This window comes from Cebidichthys violaceus, unplaced genomic scaffold (genome assembly GCF_023349555.1).
Source record: "Cebidichthys violaceus isolate CVI_PGR_0920_01 unplaced genomic scaffold, fCebVio1.0.p SCAF_57, whole genome shotgun sequence".
NCBI classification, from domain to species: domain Eukaryota; kingdom Metazoa; phylum Chordata; class Actinopteri; order Perciformes; family Stichaeidae; genus Cebidichthys; species Cebidichthys violaceus.
In genome coordinates this window covers 31,090-44,163 of record NW_027176783.1, presented here as the reverse complement: position 1 = coordinate 44,163, position 13,074 = coordinate 31,090, and the positions used below count along the sequence as shown (strand labels likewise).

At 42.0% G+C, this 13,074-nt stretch overlaps 2 protein-coding genes across 2 annotated transcripts; one reads left to right on the top strand and one right to left on the bottom strand.

Annotated features, from left to right (window-relative positions):
* Positions 1 to 4,221: 4,221 nt before the first annotated feature.
* Positions 4,222 to 8,200, bottom strand: abt1 (activator of basal transcription 1). The gene is made up of 5 exons (XM_068732174.1): positions 8,118 to 8,200; positions 7,402 to 7,813; positions 5,525 to 5,700; positions 5,013 to 5,198; positions 4,222 to 4,851 (listed from the first exon to the last, which is right to left on the bottom strand). The coding sequence occupies exons 2-5, from the start codon at positions 7,796 to 7,798 to the stop codon at positions 4,666 to 4,668; spliced, it is 945 nt and encodes a 314-aa protein (XP_068588275.1). The 5' UTR covers positions 7,799 to 7,813; positions 8,118 to 8,200; the 3' UTR covers positions 4,222 to 4,665.
* Positions 8,201 to 9,123: 923 nt separating this feature from the next.
* On the top strand, positions 9,124 to 13,050 carry rad51c (RAD51 paralog C). Its single transcript, XM_068732098.1, has 4 exons — positions 9,124 to 9,270; positions 10,032 to 10,308; positions 10,613 to 10,829; positions 12,163 to 13,050. The coding sequence occupies exons 1-4, from the start codon at positions 9,153 to 9,155 to the stop codon at positions 12,655 to 12,657; spliced, it is 1,107 nt and encodes a 368-aa protein (XP_068588199.1). The 5' UTR covers positions 9,124 to 9,152; the 3' UTR covers positions 12,658 to 13,050.
* Positions 13,051 to 13,074: the final 24 nt, after the last annotated feature.

Sequence of the window (13,074 nt, the reverse complement as noted above, 5' to 3'; positions counted from 1 at the left end):
AGTTTGCGCTCTTCATTAAATTTCTGTTCACTCTTCGAAAACTCACTCTTCCCTCTTCAGAAACTCTCTGCTTACTTTACTCGCTCTTCAGAAACTCTGTTGACTCTTCAGAAACTCTCTATTCACTCTTCAGAAACTCTTTACTTACTCTTCAGAAACTCTTTACTTACTCTTCAGAAACTCTTTACTCACTCTTCAGAAACTCTGTTCACTCTTCAGAAACTCTTTACTCACTCTTCAGAAACTCTGTTCACTCTTCAGAAACTCTTTACTCACCCTTCAGAAACTCTCTGCTCACTCTTCAGAAACTCTTTATTCACTCTTCAGAAACTCTCTATTCACTCTTCAGAAACTCTCTATTCACTCTTCAGAAACTCTCTATTCACTCTTCAGAAACTTTACTTACTCTTCAGAAACTCTTTATTCACTCTTCAGAAACTCTTTACTTATATTTACTTGTATAAGTGCATATCTGTTTAATTTGTATTATATTTAATTAATCTGTATTTGTCTAATAATGGTTCAGCCCACCTCACTAACTTTCATCAGGTTAAATGAGGTCTTAGACTTGAAGTCTGTATTTGTTCACTATTTGTTTTTTATTTGAGAACTTTGGGAAATGTAGTTCTTGGATTGAGGTTCTTAGTTCAACAGCAAATGGATTTTGAAAATATTCCGTGTTATTCGTAAATGTTAAGTGATGGAAGTGATTTAAATACACAATTTTTAAAATAGTCTGAAAAGTGAGGTTGAGAGAATACAGAATTAGTTTCCTTGCATTCAAAGTTAGATTTTAGTTTTTAAACTTAGTGTAGAGCCACAAGTTTAGGCAAATCAAAATTAACCAGAATTTGAATGTTTCACATATGAATATTGATATGAATATGTATTAAACTCACACAGGCTTCCTGCTAGCTTTTAATAAAATAATATTCAATAGTGAGTTGAGTGAATCCTAAATAGTGGATCAGCATTAGGAGCGTTAGGATCTGAAATAAAAACATGGAGAGAAACGTGATAACATAATAAATGATACTGTAAAGTCTCAGATGTAATAAATCAAAGTCATCATTTTAATTATTATTATCTCGATTCATAATTTTGATCCGAGTGTCTTTGAATGTTTTCATTTTCCTGTGATAAGACACTCTTAACGATCACGAGCGACACGTCACACGGAGGATTTACGAGGAATGATTTCAATGATTAATAAAAACAGTGATTCATTTTCTGTTGATCTAACAATCAATTAATTGACTGATTAAAACTATGAATAAACACAGTTTGTGTATATTATGTTTAAAAGGTTTTCATTCAATATGTAATTTACCTTCCAGTAGATTTTGATCGGTGAGGGAAATCACTGGTTCAGTTCAGATTCACTCTCTAACCCGGTTCAATTGTCTGATTTTAATCTCCTGGTTCGATTCGTTTCGGGGAGAATCAGAGCGGAATTTACCGCATCGGAACTTACCGGATCCTGGTCTGATCTCAGTCCGGAACACCAACTCCTCTCCGTGTGCAGATCTGCTCCGGTAAACCGCCAGGTGAGGAGCTCCGGGTCAGTTCCTGCTGATCCTCGAGTCAGTGGAGGACTGAAGACCTGCAGGTCTGTCTGGCTGTCTGTGTGTCTAATTAAAACATGCACGTGTGTGTGAGAGTGTGAGTGTGTATGTGTGTGTGTGTGTGTGTGTGTGTGTGTGTGTGTGTGTGTGTGTGTCTGTTCTCACCTCTCAGCTGGTCATCAGCCTACATTTGGCTGACAGTGACCTCTGCTGGTTAATGTTTACCTGACAGGTGTTCAGTGTTTACCTCTTGATATTCACTTTGATCTCTCACACACACACGCACGCACGCACACACACACACACACACACACACACACACACACACACACACACACACACACACACAGCGGGTCGTCCTTCATCATGAATTGCTCCCGTAGGCTGAACCATTAATGTATATAAATATATTTTGTGGTCGTGGGACTAGAAAGGTGATAATAACAGCAATAATAATAATAACAACAACAATAATAACAGCAATAACAACAACAACAGCAATAACAACAACAACAACAACAACAATAACAACAACAATATAATAATAACAATAACAACAACAACAACAACAACAGCAGCAGCAATAATAATAATAATAATAACAATAATAACCATAATAACCATAACAATAATAACAACAACAAGAACAATAATAATAACAATACTAATAATAATAACAATAATAACAACAATAATAATTCTATATACAGTTCGTGTAGCTTCTCATCGGCAAACAGCTGCTGTCTTAAAATTATTTTATTAATAAACATTCTCAAACCTGAATATTTAAGAAAGTAAAAGTGAGGAGAAAATCTACGTGTGAACAATTATTAAGCAACTAAATGAAAAACATCTCACGTGTTTATTTTCATCTGTTAAAGTGAGAATAATAAACAAACAACTCGGTCCAACTAGCTGCTGTTATTAAAGATGAGCTAGTTGGACCTTTAAGGGTTTAAGATGGACTCAAAATCAACTCCAAATGTATTGCCAGTCTTCAGAAGACTTCAAGCAGTGGTTCAGGTTCATTCCGCATCGTTCAAGAAGACCATGATTGTGATGCAGACAAAGCTCCATCATATGAAGTCCTCCAGTGCGTGGTCAGTAGACCTGAACCCTGGGGGTTCCATCAACCAGGGTCTGGTCCACCTCTCCGAACAGGGTCTGGTTGATGGTCCACATCTCCGAACAGGGTCTGGTTGATGGTCGACCTCTCCGAACAGGGTCTGGTTGATGGTCCACCTCTCTGAACAGGGTCTAGTTGATCGTCAGCAGATCAACAAACTCACAGAATCATGAATGAAGGTTTATTACTGTTATTACAAAGAAGGGCAGCTTTTGAAATGTCAGAAATGCTTATTTGTACATTTTGAGTTTGTTTATTTTTCTCACTTTAACAGATGAAATTAAACACATGAGATGTTTTTCATTTAGTTGCTTAATAATTGTTCACACGCAGATTTTCTCCTCAGAGACAAAACCTTAAAACCTTTTAAATATTCAGGTTTGAGGTTTATTAACATTTTGGATTGACTGAGAGCTCTGTGTCTGTAGTTGTCTGCATGTACCTGTAGTTGTCTGTATGTGCCTGTAGTTGTCTGTATGTGTCTGTAGTTGTCTGTATGTGTCTGTAATTGTATGTAGTTGTCTGTATGTGCCTGTAGTTGTCTGTAATTGTCTGTATGTGCCTGTAATTGTCTGTATGTGCCTGTAGTTGTCTGTAATTGTATGTATGTGCCTGTCATTGTCTGTCGTTGTCTGTATGTGCCTGCAGTTGTCTGTAGTTGTCTGTATGTGCCTGTCGTTGTCTGTCGTTGTCTGTATGTGCCTGCAGTTGCCTGTAGTTGTATGTGCCTGTAGTTGTCTGTATGTGCCTGCAGTTGTCTGTATGTACCTGTAGTTGTCTGTAGTTGTCTGTATGTGCCTGTTGTCTGTAGTTGTTTGTATGTGCCTGTAGTTGTCTGTATGTGCCTGTAGTTGTCTGTATGTACCTGTAGTTGTCTGTAGTTGTCTGTATGTGCCTGTTGTTGTCTGTATGTGCCTGTTGTTGTCTGTAGTTGTCTGTATGTACCTGTAGTTGTCTGTATGTGCCTGTTGTTGTCTGTAGTTGTCTGTATGTGCCTGTTGTCTGTAGTTGTCTGTATGTACCTGTAGTTGTCTGTATGTGCCTGTTGTTGTCTGTATGTGCCTGTTGTTGTCTGTAGTTGTCTGTATGTACCTGTAGTTGTCTGTATGTGCCTGTAGTTGTCTGTATGTGCCTGTAGTTGTCTGTATGTGCCTGTTGTCTGTATGTGCCTGTTGTTGTCTGTACGTGTCTGTAGTTGTCTGTATGTGCCGGTAGTTGTTCAATAATACAATTAATCCTCAAAAATACAACTTGACTTGAATAATTGTGCACACAGTGTATGTATATACACATAAATATAATAAATGGGGTGACCGTGGCTAAGTGGAGAGCAGGGCCGCCTTTCAATCAGAGTCGGCGGTCGGCGGTTCGATTCCAGGCTTCTGCTCTACTAGTCTCATGTCAATGTGTCCTTGAGCAAGACACTTAACCCCAAAATGTCTCCCGTAGCTGTGCCTACGGTGTGTAGATAGATACTGAATTGTAAGTCGCTTTGGATAAAAGCGTCTGATAAATGACCGTAATGTAATGTAAAGTCAGTATCACTCTTTATTCTTTTAATACAAACAATAGCGCAGTGTATATATACACACACGAGTATGTATGTATGTATGTATGTATGTATGTATGTATGTATGTATGTATGTATACACACACACACACACACACATACATATATATATATATATATATATACACACACACACACACACACACACACACACACACACACACACACACACACACACACACACACACACACAACAGAAGAGTTGGTAGAAGACTTAACGAGCTTGTTAAGGCCTTAACTAACTGGTTAAGTTGGGAACAGAATTTAGAAGGCTCCGCCCCCTGCTCAGACTGGCCTGTGATTGGTTGGTGAAGATGAGCATGTCATCACCAGTGCGCTACAATCTGCCTCCTGTTTCCATGGAAACAATCTTGTCCAGCAGCCAATGAACCGTCTCTGTGCCGTCACACTGATTGGTTGGAGTTGAAGATCTTGGCTAGTAGTGAGACGTTTGATTGGCTCTTCTGCTGTATGAGGCGGGCCTTGTCCAGGTGCTTCTGGGTAACAGAGTCTTTCTTCTTCTTCTTCTTCTTCATCTGGATCTCTTCCTCCGTCTGACGCTGAGTGAAGTCCCACGTCCTCTCGTCCACCTGACGACAAACATTTCACAGGTCATGTGACTCTGTTTAGACCTCCTCTGGGATCAATATCCTCGTTGTGCATACATCATCCATGTGTTCTGCTGAGCTGTCTAATGTTATTCTTGATCTGAAGTACACATATTATAATATATTGTGCTCAATAAACATACCTGTACTCCGTCTCTCTGTCTCTTCCTCCTCAGGTTGTCCATGTGAGAGCTCTTATCCACGTTGTTCAGGTAGAAGTTGGTTTCTCTCTTCGCCTGAGACACTTCGGTCCTGAGTCTCTGCTGGAGTACCGTCTGCTCGTAGGCCAGCCGCTCGCTCAGGTGAGTCCACTGGAACCGGTGCAGGTACTACAGAGACAGACAGAGGACAAAGGCCTGGTCTCAGTCTGTTCTGGGTCAGAGCTTGAGTCATGGTTCCACTGAAGGTCTCAGTCTGAGTTCGTCAAGTTGTCAAGGACTCACGAAGACCCATGAAGACCCAGGGTCAGGGTTAAATAAAGATAAATAATAAATAATAATAAATAATAAGGATGCAACCATGACTGTGATGTCACAGTATTCCTGTGATGTCATAGTATTCCTGTGATGCCACAGTATTCCTGTGATGCCACAGTATTCCTGTGATTGATGTCATAGTATTCCTGTGATGTCATCGGTTACCGGGCAGACTGTACCTTGATAGACCACAGGTCGGAGGAGAATCGTTGGCGTTTCCTGGTTCCCATCGGTGTGTTGTGGAGAGAAGACACCACTTTCTTGGCCACTCGTTTATCTCTGAACTCCACCCATCCTTCAGTGAAGTCACACCTCCTCAAGCCAGACCTCCTCTTCCTCCTCCTCACCTGGCCGTCTGACGATCAATAACCGGGAAATACACAAGATCAATAATCAATAATCAATAACCAGTGATCAGGAAATATAAAAATGAAATGAAAACTGTCATCTCATCACCTGAGGACAGAGGGTACAAGGACAGAGGGTACAAGGACAGAGGGAGAGGAAATAGTCAGATCACTGGAGCTGTGTGAAGTCCCCCTCCTGCTTCAAACGCTCCATGAGACTGGTGTTGACCCACCTGAAGACCATCACAGGGCCCCTGCTGGACCCCCTGCAGTTTGCCTACCGTGCAAACAGGTCGGTGGATGATGCAGTCAACATGGGACTGCACCACATGCTGTGACACCTCGACTCCCCGGGGACATACGCAAGAGTTCTGTTTGTGGACTTCAGCTCAGCGTTCAACACCATCAATACTCCACCCCAAACTCTCCCAGCTCACGGTGCAGCCTCCACCTGTCAGTGGATCACTGACCTCCTGACAGACAGGACGCAGCAGGTGAGGCTGGAAAAATCACACCCAGCACCCGGACTATCAGCAGTGGACCCCCCAGGGATGTGGTCTAGTACCCGGACTATCAGCACTGGAACCCCCAGGGATGTGGTCTAGTACCCGGACTATCAGCACTGGAACCCCCAGGGATGTGGTCTAGTACCCGGACTATCAGCACTGGAACCCCCAGGGATGTGGTCTCTCCCCACTGCTCTTCTCCCTCTACACCAGCGACTGCACCTCAGAGGACCCGTCTGTCAAACTCCTGAAGTTCTCAGACGACACAGCGGTCATCGGCCTCATCAGGGACGGCCTGAGTCAGAGTACAGACGGAGGTTGAACAGCTGGTCCTCTGGTGTGGTCAGAACAACCTGGAGCTGAACAAGCTCAAAGCTGTGGAGATGACAGTGGACTTCAGGAGGAGCCCCCCAACACTGCCCCCCCTCACCATACTCAACAACACTGTGTCTGCTGTGGAGACCTTCAAGTTTCTGGGATCCACAATCTCCCAGGACCTAAAGTGGCCCCCCAACATCAACACCATCAGAAAAAAGGCCCAGCAGAGGTTGAACTTCCTGCTCCAGCTCAGGAAGTTCAACCTGCCTCAGGAGCTGCTGGTCCTGTTCTACTCCACCATCATCCAGTCTGTTCTCTGCTCCTCCATCACTGTGTGGTTTGGATCGGCAACCAAACAGACAGGAACAGACTACAACGGACTGTCAGGTCTGCAGAGAGGATCACTGGTTCCTCCAGAGTCAGGGAGCGGGCTGGAAAGATCACTGCAGACCATCACACCCTGGACACAAGCTGTTCATCTCCTCCCCTCTGGTAGGATCTACAGAGCTCTGTACGCCAAAACCACCAGAAACAGGACCAGCTTCTTTCTGCTGGACTTCACTCTGATGAACAATTAATCAGACACACTGATCCTCTGTTTGTACTAACATCCTGAATCCATTGTCATTGTTGTTTATATTCTTTGATATATATTTATATTGTACATAGTAGTTCAATGTTTAAGCTTAGTTTCTCTGTTCTACTTTGTTGTCTTTAATGTTTTTTATATATTATTCTAGTTTATTTCTATATTCTATGTTTGTACGTTGAAAACTGGAGTCAAATGTCATATATGTGTATGAACACATGGCCAATAAAGCTGATTCTGATACACATATATATTGTATAATGTGTATTTGATATGTATTTAATGTGTATTTGTACCTTCAGGTTGGAGGAAGATGCGTCCGATCTCTCCAAACACCGACAGCAGGTTCCTCATGTGTTTGGGGCGGAGCCTCGGAGGAATGTGACCCAGGTAGATAATACCTGGAACACACTTCCTGTCTGGAGAGGAAGTGAAGACAACAGCTTTCTGCTTGGTCGTCTTCTTCAGCTCCGCACCATCATCTTCATCTCCTCTCTCTGCAGCAGCAGCAGCTTCTTCTTCTTCTTCCTCTTCCTCTTCTTCTTCTTCTTCCTCCTCCTCCTCCTCCTCCATCTGAGCCGTAGTCTTCCTCTCTTCCTCCTCTTCTATCTGAGCCATAGTCTTCCTCTCTTCCTCCTCCTCTATCTGAGCCGTAGTCTTCCTCTCCTCCTCCTCTTCCTCTCTTCTCTCCATGACTTTGATTGATTCCTACAAACAGAAACAGAGGCTCAGATAAACAGACTGTAGTTGTTTCTCTTTTCTACTCTTCTGACCGTTTAATTACGTTATTATAAGGGAACCCTTCAGCTAACAGTGAAACACGACCATTGTTGATTATCGATCTGTATCAATGATCAGTTTATAGATCACCGATCATCTGAGATCAGACGGTATAAAGTATAAATATATATCAGCTGTTTATTGATCTGTTGATCATCACTTCCGGGTTCCCTTCCTTTCACAATAAAACGTTTCTTTTCTCCGTAACAATGAATTTATAAATAACTCTCACCTTCACTTTTAAATCTTCATCAAAACACAAACTGCTCGCTCTCACGTGCGAAACCTCTGTCGCGTCTTGATGACGATAAGCAGCGTCAGAATAGGTCCGTTCGAGATGAACTGCGCATGCGCCTCGTCTTAAAGAATGAGATCAGATGGCAGCCGCAGAGGGACAAAAAGCTGACGTCAGTTTGGATGTCGCGTTCAAACCCAATAATGAAAAATATAAAGCACAGAGATACACAAAGATGTAATCTTTAGATGTAGTTTAGATCATAGTACACAAGTAGAAGTACTCATGCAGACTAATGTGTAGGATATTATTGATTGTAATCACTGATGAGCTCATTAGTTTATCTATAACATGACATCATCATTTATTATATTTTGTATTATTATCTGAATCCAATGTAGAGCAGTAAAAAGTACAACGTTTCCCTCTGGGACATGTAGTACTTTCCAAGTACTTCATCGCTGTACTTAAGTACAGTCATTGAGGAAATGTACTTAGTTACAATCCACTGCTGTTAACACAAATACAAGAATAATATAGTAAACAACAGTTGAGGTTCAATGATTAAGCTCCTCCGAATGAAACGAAGGCTGCATCTGAATAAATATAATAATATAATAATAATATTATAATAATATAATAATAAAATAATAATATGATATAATAATTATATAATAATAATATAATAATAATTATATAATAATAATATAATAATATCATGATAATATCATGATATAATAATATCATAGTAATAAATTAATATAATAAAATAGTCATTTAAATAAGCCGCTGCCGTCGTCACAGCCGCTGGATTGGGTCATAACATAAGGGTTAGGGTTATCTTAACATAACTAACGTGTCTGTTTGGTTTAATTAAAAAGATGGAGCAGTAACTGTCTGGATCCACAAGGTGGCAGCAATGTAACAGAAGCATAGAAGAAGAAGAAGACGACGCTACGCTGAGGTGAAATGCATGCTGGGATACCTGTCATGGCGGGATGATTTGAAGTGGAAGCTAACGTCAGCAGAAGGATGCAGAGGTCTGTGTTTAGTTTGTCTTTGAGTCCCAGTGTGAAGAGGAAACTGGTCAACGCTGGTTTCCAGTACACCAACGACCTGCTGCACCTCAAACCAGTTCAACTCAGCAAAGGTAACAACTCAAACCAGTTTAACTCAAACCAGTTCAACTCAAACCACTTCAACTCAGCAAAGGTAACTTTAAACCCACCAGACTCCGGTCAGAATAACAACGATTTAACGGTTTTATCTTTCTGGTTTTATCAGGAACATGAAACATGAAGGAAACACTGACGTCATTAATACATCAATAAGAGATCAGGTCAGAGTTAGTTAGGTTTAACTAACTCTGAGTAAAATAATCCTGAACTCTTGAGTGGACGAATTTATTTGGCATCATCACACAAATAATGATGCTTCTCACACATTTCATTTCACTTCATATCACACGTTACTTTACTTATATATATTGTCTTTATCATAAACATTCTACCCAGCAGTGTTATGTGTACTAGTGAGCTGTAACATCTCCATAAACACTTTTCAATTGTAAAGACATGAACCAACTCAAAGGCCCTCGTGGTCAGCTGATGAAGTTATCATCTGTCACTTCAGAGTTCTGTGTTATTTTACTTTATATCACCAAGTATCATCTTAGTTTACATGCATGCATTGAACACAACTTTATTGATTTATTCTAAGCAGGACTTTAACGTTCTGGCCTCTCTGTGAAGAGAAACCGTAGAAAACAAGTGAACCTTTAAACTGTCAATCTGTTGTTAGCTGAGGGAGAAAAACATCTCCTCATTGGTCAGGACAGATCGAAAGATGAACTTTTAATCTAGAGTGACGCCCGCTGTTCTACTGGATGTGATGTTTGACGTTGTGTTGCAGAAGCCAGTCTGTCCCAGCTGGAGGCGCTGGAGGCGCTACAGGCTGTAAGGAAGGAGGGAGGAGGAGGTGATGAAGGAGGAGGAGGAGGAGGAGGAGGAGCAGGAGCATCATCATCATCATCCTCTCTGACAGCTCTGGAGCTCCTGCTAAAGGAGGAAGAGTTGAGGAGCATCGTGACATTTTCCTCTCAGCTGGATGCTGCTCTCGGAGGAGGAGTTCCTGTCGGGAAAACAACAGAAATCTGTGGAGCTCCAGGAGTCGGAAAAACACAGCTTTGGTCAGAAGCTCACACATTGTAGCACATTGTAACACACTGTCACACATTGTAGCACATTGTAACACACTGTCACACATTGTAGCACATTGTAACACACTGTCACACATTGTAACACACTGTCACACATTGTCACACATTGTAGCACACTGTCACACATTGTCACACAATGTAGCACACTAGCACACTGTTACTGTAACACACTGTCACATATTGTGACACTGCAGGCAGACCTGCACATTGTTAGTAGTTGTGAGTGTTTTGTCTGCAGCTGATCATTACAGTTATTGGTGACATCATCTGTTAGCCTGCAGCTAGCGGTGGACGTTCAGGTGCCTCAGTGTTTCGGGGGGGTCGGTGGTCAGGTGGTCTACATCGACACCGAGGGCAGTTTCTTGCTTCAGAGAGTCGTCGATATCGCTGCCGCCGCCGTCCAACACTGCTCCTTATTGGTCGAAGACGATGAGCAACGAGTCGCCATGACAACCTTTACCGTGGAAACCATCCTGTCCAACACGTTCCTGGTAATGGTGACAGATCGTTATGGTAACAGACTGTTACATTGTAGCAGATCATCAAAGGAATCTCTGATCCTGCTGATCACTGATCCATATTAACAGATACAGATCTCTTAGTGATAGTACTAGTATTAGTAGTTAGTGTTAGTTGTTAGTGTTAGTGGTTAGTGTTAGTACTTGTGTTAGTTGTAGTGGTTAGTGGTTAGTACTAGTGTTAGTGGTTAGTGTTAGTACTAGTGGTTAGTGGTAGTACTTGTGTTAGTGGTAGTGGTTAGTACTAGTGTTAGTGGTTAGTGTTAGTACTAGTGGTTAGTGGTAGTACTTGTGTTAGTACTAGTGGTTAGTGGTAGTACTTGTGTTAGTGGTAGTGGTTAGTACTAGTGTTAGTGGTTAGTGTTCGTACTAGTGTTAGTGGTTAGTGGTAGTACTCGTGGTAGTGGTTAGTGTTAGTACTTGTGTTAGTGGTTGGTACTAGTTAGTGGTTAGTGTTCGTACTAGTGTTAGTGGTTAGTGGTAGTACTCGTGGTAGTGGTTAGTGTTAGTACTTGTGTTAGTGGTTAGTGTTAGTACTAGTGGTTAGTGTTAGTACTAGTGTTAGTGGTTAGTGTTAGTACTTGTGTTAGTGGTTAGTACTAATGTTAGTGGTTGGTGTTAGTACTAGTGTTAGTGGTTGGTGTTAGTACTTGTGTTAGTGGTTAGTATTAGTGTTAGTACTAGTGTTAGTGTTAGTACTAGTGTTAGTGGTCGGTGTTAGTGGTTAGTGTTAATACTTGTGTTAGTGGTTAGTATTAGTGTTAGTACTAGTGTTAGTGTTAGTACTAGTGTTAGTGGTTGGTGTTAGTGGTTAGTGTTAATACTTGTGTTAGTGGTTAGTATTAGTGTTAGTACTAGTGTTAGTGTTAGTACTAGTGTTAGTGGTTAGTGTTAGTACTTGTGTTAGTGGTAAGTATTAGTGTTAGTACTAGTGTTAGTGGTTAGTGGTTAGTACTAGTGTTAGTGGTTAGTACTAGTGTTAGTGGTTAGTACTAGTGTTAGTGGTTGGTGTTAGTACTAGTGGTTAGTGTTAGTGCTAGTGGTTAGTGTTAGTACTAGTGTTAGTGGTAGTACTAGTGGTAGTGTTAGTACTAGTAATTTACCTAAAAAGATCCTGAAGGCATCGTGACAACGTCATAATTTACTGAACGTCATCATTTACTGAACAGAGCCTGAAGGCATCGTGACGACGTTATAATTTAAAGTAAAACTGTATTGACACTGTCATGGTTAACGGTCCGTTACACCACTAGTGATGACATCACACATCAGCAGCTTGTAATGATTCTGATTGGCTGTCTCTCAGGTGCGTTGCCATGACTACGTTGAGCTGCTGGCCGAGCTCCACCTGCTGCCTGACTTCCTGTCTGACCACCCGAGGGTCCGCCTCCTAGTGATTGACAGCGTGGCGTTTCCGTTCCGTCAGCACTTTGAAGATCTGTCTCAGAGGACACGCATCCTCAACGGCCTTGCTCAGCAGCTCATCGCCATGGCAACCAGTCACAACATGGCCGTGTTGATGACCAACCAGATGACCACCCGGCTACGTGGCGGCCAATCGCAGCAGGTCCCTGCCCTTGGGGAGAGCTGGGGCCACGCCCCCACCGTCAGGCTCCTCCTACACTGGGCGGGGTCACGGCGAATGGCTGCTATCTTTAAATCCCCAGATCACACGGGAGCCACCGTCCAATACCAGATCACCTCTGAGGGGTTCAGAGACGTTGACCAATCGGAGCAGACGCTCAGTGGCGAGCCAGAGAGACACCGGCCACTGATTGGTCAGAGACCAAAGTTACTCTGACCAACACAAAAAACATATGTAATATTTATGAATATTAATAAAGTCAAACACAAACATGAGATCCAGTAAAAAAGGGTAAACAACCAGAATCACATGTCTCTGCTGTCTGTCTTCTTGCCTGCCTGTCTGTCTGTCTCTGCTGTCTGTCTTCTTGCCTGCCTGTCTGTCTGTCTCTGCTGTCTGTCTTCTTGCCTGTCTGTCTCTGCTGCCTGTCTTCTTGCCGTCTATCAGTCTCTGCTGTCTGTCTGTCTCTCTGGTACTCTGAATTCTGTGCTGGACTTTGATGTAGTTCAGGTGGTCTGGACCCGGTTTTCTTTTAAACATTAAATAAAGGTTTGAATAAAAAGGTTTAAATCATCAAAATTGAAATATGAGAGACAAATATCTGAAACGTTTGAGCGGTTCGCTTTTTGTAAA

What these genes read in the sequence shown, in the direction of transcription:
- abt1 (XM_068732174.1), bottom strand. Translation starts at nt 7,798, where the DNA reads ATGGAGAGAAGAGAGGAAGAGGAGGAGGAGAGGAAGACTACGGCTCAG. An exon ending in CATCTTCCTCCAACCTGAAG is followed by an intron (nt 5,701 to 7,401) that starts GTACAAATACAC and finishes ATTGATCGTCAG; the next exon opens with ACGGCCAGGTGAGGAGGAGG. An exon ending in CCGACCTGTGGTCTATCAAG is followed by an intron (nt 5,199 to 5,524) that starts GTACAGTCTGCC and finishes CTGTCTCTGTAG; the next exon opens with TACCTGCACCGGTTCCAGTG.
- rad51c (XM_068732098.1), top strand. Translation starts at nt 9,153, where the DNA reads ATGCAGAGGTCTGTGTTTAGTTTGTCTTTGAGTCCCAGTGTGAAGAGG. An exon ending in ACCAGTTCAACTCAGCAAAG is followed by an intron (nt 9,271 to 10,031) that starts GTAACAACTCAA and finishes GTTGTGTTGCAG; the next exon opens with AAGCCAGTCTGTCCCAGCTG. An exon ending in TCCTGTCCAACACGTTCCTG is followed by an intron (nt 10,830 to 12,162) that starts GTAATGGTGACA and finishes GCTGTCTCTCAG; the next exon opens with GTGCGTTGCCATGACTACGT.